Below are 5925 nucleotides of genomic sequence, written 5' to 3'. Positions count from 1 at the left end.
GATGCCAATTCCAAGAAAATATAGTTTGGGAAGAGAAAGGATAGATTTCAAGCTGTCCCAGAGACCAGAGATATACTTTATGCTGAAAAACAGAAAGCCTCAAAGGATTGTGGATGAAAATTACTTTCAAATCCATTTGTCCCAGGGAACAGTGACAGACCAGCAGATGTAACATCACGTTCCCCTAAATTTCTCTGCCTCCCTGCATGTTCTTTGAAAAAGACAACAGCAATTCCTGGAAACTGCCTCCCCTCTGCAGATCCATCAATACCTTGCCTCGTTTACAACTCCTTGTAAACCACACCAGCTTTCCCAAAACAGGCAAGAGGAAAGCTCCAGGGGTGTTTCATCTGAAGAAGCGTCATCCATATCATTCCTATGCAATATAACTGGACAATACCACTCCTGTTTAATTTTCCTTAAGCCCAATGTCTGGTTAGATTTTGGCCAATATACAGAAAATATCTGGAAGAGCTGTACATTGGGCATAAAAAAATCCCGTCTGCTGAAAAGTCAGTTATAGCCATGGCCTTAAAAAGTGCAGGGAAATGTTTTACTCCCACCCAGCTACTGGTGCACAATGATCTTGCCAGAAGGATATAAAAAGGAGCAAAGTTAAACAGAGTTCTTGGCTACATGGCTCAGATCTACAAGCTGGCCCTCCTGGTTAAATGCACACAGCCAGGCAAGGCACTCGTGGATGCCTGGGTTCTCCCTTGCCTTGTCTTGAAACAAAGGTCAGGCAACATTTAAAACATTAGAGGAGAGTCAAAAGATTCTTGACTTCCTTTTTCTTCTTTTTCCAGGGACATGCTGGTAAAGTGATCCTACATTCTTGCTGGGTTTGCTCTATAACCTGAGGTGCATTTCCGACAAGTTTCACAGGACTCCTGCACCTCCTGATGCACATCTGAAGGATTTCATTGAATTTCCAAAGCTGGATCAGAGACACAGCTGGAGAAACCCGGCCAAACTGCCCCAGAGCAGCCAAAAACAGCGCAGATCTGGCGAGGTACGTCTGTTTATTTGTTTATTTTGCGCGCTGTAATGTTGCTCACCCTCCTCCCACTCCCTTTGTTAAAGCCAGCCCTATTCCCTATTGAAACAATTTAATCCCCCGCTTCCCACCGTTTCATGCATCCCTCATTCAGCCAGTCCTGGGTGCTGCCTGTGTCCCTCGACATCTCCCTCATTCCTGAAGAGAACATCCACCGTATTTACTATTTCAGTAACCCTGCAGAGAGAAAAACCTTTGTTTCCCCCCCTTCCCTGGTCTGAGCAAGTGCTAATTGCTCAGACATGCAACGCGCACACACACAGAAGCATCATGTTGATCTGATTGCAAATCCCGGTACGTCAGCAACCCAGAGACCCTCCTCCAACTCGGATTAGAGGGAAGAGGCTCACCAGTGCAAGCAGCAGGTGCTGGAGGAGGCAGCGGAGCCGCTTCCCAGGTAAGGGATACTTCAGCCCTCCATCCCCAACGCTGGCAGTCCCACTCACTTTATTGCAACAAAATGCAAGAGAAGAGAGGTGCTTCTCTTTGCAGACCCTGGGGACCAGTTGCCAAACCTTTGATCTTCACATTGGGGGTAGGGGTCGGTTGTTTGTTCATTCCCTGTGGAGGAATTCTTGGAAGTACGGGAAAGGCAATAGTGATGGATATGTGGCAAATGCTACAGATGGGATGATTCTTGCTGTGCTCTAAAGTGGATTTGCTTTCAGGGTACTTTTTTCCCTCTTCCCTGATTAATCCTGAACTTCTGAGATTTACAGGTTTGTCTGTCCATCTCTGCCTGGTTTGGGGTGCTGCCAGTTGTTTGTACTGGGGATAGTCTTCACAGTGAATAAGTTCAGAGCCCACCCTTGCTTAAAAGCCTACTTTGATTGCAAAATAAATCCCTTTAACCCTTTGTTTCAGAAATACTCCCTGAACTATCTTTCCCCCTCCTTCTTTTGCTAGGGGACCCTGGGAGTGGGGAGTAGCAGTGTCACAAACTTCTTCATTGTTTGTGAAATCCCAGTCCATGAAGAGCCTGAACTCCGACACAAAGGCAGGCACTAATTAACCACTGGAACGCTTCTGCTCCGGCACAGAAAGCAAGCACTGTGCCAGTGAAACAGCAGCCATCCCTCAGGTCCTCCAAGGCTGTGAACAGCCAGCCAGGCACGAAACTCCCCCTTCTGCCTCCTTGTTCCTGCTAGCCCCAGGAGACCTCTCACTGCAGACAGCTGAACCGGAGCCACTCAACTCCCCCAGCAAAGAAAAGCCAAAGCTCACCGGAACGCTCTCAGAAAGAAGAGCTCCTTGACTTATTTAGAGAGTCACAATTCTCGTTTCCATGGTTCATGGAGCCTTATGTCTTCCAAACATATTTTTCCCGCCTCATCACTCCAAAATCTAACTTCTCCAACAGGGCGGAGAGGTAAGTTAGGTGGTCTATGCAGCCTCACAAGTCACCTTTGAAAATAAGCTGCATCTAAATGAGGTAACAGCTGCTTCTCACAGGAGGGGAAAAAACACCCAGCCAAACAGAAAAGCTCTCACTTCTGGGCTAACAAGGCTTTCAGTGGCATCTGAGGGTGGTCTGTGATCAACAGGCATGGGAAACAGCTCCTTTTGGGATGATCTGAACAGCTCCTGCAGCAATGCAGGCAACAGCTGCTACCTGGAAAACAGCATGAGGTTCAACTTCACCCTCCAAGAGCAGGCAGCTGATTTCTACATTGTCCTGCCCGTGATCTACTCTGTGATCTGTGCTGTGGGGCTCACAGGCAACACTGCTGTCATCTATGTGGTCCTCAAGGCCCCCAAGATGAAGACTGTGACCAACATGTTCATCCTGAACCTCGCTATAGCCGATGACTTGTTCACCCTTGTCTTGCCCATGAATATTGCCGAGCACCTCCTCCGCTACTGGCCCTTTGGGGAAATCCTCTGCAAGGTCATCTTGTCCATAGACCACTACAACATCTTCTCCAGCATTTATTTCCTGACAGTGATGAGCATAGACAGGTACCTGGTGGTACTGGCTACAGTCAGGTCCAAGAGGATGCCCCATCGCACGTACCGGGCAGCCAGGATTGTCAGCCTGTGCATCTGGATGCTGGTCACCATCATAGTCCTCCCTTTCATCATCTTTGCCAATGTCTATACCGACGACCTGGAGATCAAGAGTTGTGGTCTCAATTTCCCCAAGCCTGAGAGGTTTTGGTTCAAAGCCAGCAGGATCTACACCCTCATCCTTGGCTTTGCCATTCCGGTATCCACCATCTGCATCCTCTACACCATGATGCTCTACAAGCTGAGGAACATGCACTTGAACTCCAATGCCAGAGCCCTGGACAAAGCCAAGAAGAAAGTCACCATTATGGTCTTCATAGTCCTGGCCGTGTTCCTCTTCTGTTGGACTCCCTTCCACTTGGCCACCATTGTGGCTTTGACCACTGACCTACCCCAGACCTCCATGGTCATTGGAATATCCTACTTCATCACCAGCCTAAGCTATGCCAATTCATGCTTGAATCCTTTCTTGTACGCTTTCCTGGATGACAGTTTTCGGAAAAGTTTCCGGAAGTTGCTGGAATGCAGAACTTCTTGAACAGGGGGTTGGGGATGGCAGGTCCCTGCCCTCCCAGGGCTTTTCAGGGGCAACTTTGCAGACTGGAGGGGCAGCCAATGAATGCACAATGTCCTTTCTTTGGTTTACATGTAATGTGTGGCCTGTTTATAATCCTCATCAGCCACAGGGTTTGTCCTGCCCACTTGCAACTCTCGTATTTCCCCTCTTTGCTCCTACCAGCTTCTCAGAGCTGCGTTTCCATACCCTCATTGTTAATTGCACACTCTGAATTATTAAGGACAGAACATTTCCTTTGCAGGGGTGTACTTCTGCCGCAGAGTGGTCCTTTGTTGCCATCTGCTGTACAGCACAGGCAGCCTGGAGACCAATTTCCAGATGAGTGCAAAGCTCAGTTCTTCATCACTGTGTTAATAGGGAGGATCGTTTAATGGAGCAGAGCTAATGAGCATTTTCAATGAAATATCAATAAAACAGACAGAAGATGAGTATTTGGGAGAGAAACTATTTTCATGTCCATGTATGTTCCTGTGTGTTTTGCATTCTTTTGATTTTGAAGGATGTCCATCTTCCACCCCACCACAAATTTCCTCTTTTCTTACTTGTTAAATTTAGACCAAAAGGAAGATTTGAGCCTCAAAAATAGAGTTAACAACACACCATACAAATACTATGACAACTGTGGGAATTTGTGTTAGAAATTATTTTGAACTAATTGTTCCTGTTAAGTGTCAAATACATATTTATTTAAGAGTGAGTAATGAAATAAACCTCCTGGGGGAAAAAAAGAGACTGGTCCTTCTTTCACAAGAGAAAATTTATGCTACTTGTGCCATTTCTTTGCTATATATGTTGCATTTTGCCTATTATAAAATAAATCACAGTAGGTTTGTAACAAAATTGAGGTGTTTGGTAAGCCACAAGAAAAACTCCAGTGAGCACTGCAGATAAAATTTCCTTCTTTCACAGATAAATAGTCGAAATACTTGGATATAACCAGGACTTGAATGGAGAGTCTCGAGATCAGAAACTCCATATCGAAAGCTTGGAAACCTCATTCTCACACCCTTTAGCCCTGCAATGTTTATGTGTTACTGGTTTTGGGAAGGCTGTCTGGGCTAAAATATTTCTCTCGAGCTTTTCCCCAGTCCCCAGGTACCAAGCTCGGCTCTTACCTGTCAAAATTCCCCCAGCAAAGTGCAGAACAGGTAAAACTAAAGAAGAGGAGGCTGCAGTTCTCAGCTTAAATGGGCTCTCAGAGGGTGGCAATGCGAGTGGAGACTCCAGGTTGCAATTTTCAGTTTAAATGGGCTCTTAGAGGGTGACAGTGTGGGTGGAGACCCCAGGTGAGGCTGCTTGGGGCAATTCAGTGCCCTCAGCACCCCAATGCCAAAACTGAAAACCCTCAATACCTCATGGTGGCAATTTAATTTTTAGAAAACTAAAAACGGATGTGCGGGTGCAAGATCACTGTGCTGCCTTCTCCATATTAAAGGTGCTAACTTTGGGAGAACAATGAAGGAGAGCACATTCTTCCAGGTGAAACTTCGCCAGGAATTTGGCTTTAGCATGGTTGCCACCTGCTGGCAGTGAGCTTTACAGGTGGAAAGACCTTTCTGCATGAGAAATCTGACTCAGATTATGTCACCTCTCACAGAAGCTGCCTAATTAGCTGCAACATCGCAGTTCATTGGCATTGGGGCCCTAGGAAAGGCAATAGATTTTATTAGGTGGTTAAACTACTGCATTACATTAGATGGAAAGGATCTTTTCAGTGTGAGTCACCCCCTTTCACAGCTGACAGTGACATTGTTGGAGCTTTTTCTGTAAATCACAAGTCACGACAGTCACAGAATCACAGCATGGCTCAAGCAGGGTCATCCAGGGCAAATTTCCCAGCACCGTGTCCAGTTGGGTTTGAATGTCTCCAAGGACGGAAATGCCACAGCTACTGGGGACAACCTGTTCCTGTATTTCACCACTCTAACAGTGAGTTTCTTTCCTATGCTTGAATGGAATTTTCCACATCTCGGTTTGTGCCTCCTGTCCTATCACTGGACATCACTGAGGAGAGTCTGGTTCCCTCCTCTCTGAACCCTCCACAGACACTTACAGAAATTGTTTATATTCCCTGGGCCTTCCCTTTCTGAGCACGAGCAGCCCCATCTCAGCATCATCCTGCTGCACGCATGATTCTCTCCATCTAAAACACGGAACGCATGAGTGCTGGCTCCTCTTGTGGGGTACCAGGCTCCAAGGGGAGACGGATTTGCATAGGCCGAGGTCTCCTCCTGTGCTCAGGAGGGGCTCCAGCTCCCACGGAGCCCCGAGGAGGCCGGTGCGA

General features: G+C 47.0%; 1 protein-coding gene across 1 annotated transcript; it reads left to right on the top strand.

Moving 5' to 3' along the window:
- Window positions 1-2426: 2426 nt before the first annotated feature.
- On the top strand, window positions 2427-4369 carry NPBWR2 (neuropeptides B/W receptor 2). Its single transcript, XM_008636120.2, has one exon. It carries the CDS (start codon window positions 2604-2606, stop codon window positions 3600-3602), a length of 999 nt encoding a protein of 332 aa, XP_008634342.1. The 5' UTR covers window positions 2427-2603; the 3' UTR covers window positions 3603-4369.
- Window positions 4370-5925: the final 1556 nt, after the last annotated feature.

This window comes from Corvus brachyrhynchos, unplaced genomic scaffold (assembly GCF_000691975.1).
Source record: "Corvus brachyrhynchos isolate BGI_N302 unplaced genomic scaffold, ASM69197v1 scaffold10, whole genome shotgun sequence".
NCBI lineage: Eukaryota > Metazoa > Chordata > Aves > Passeriformes > Corvidae > Corvus > Corvus brachyrhynchos.
This window is presented reverse-complemented; position numbering and strand designations above follow the sequence as displayed.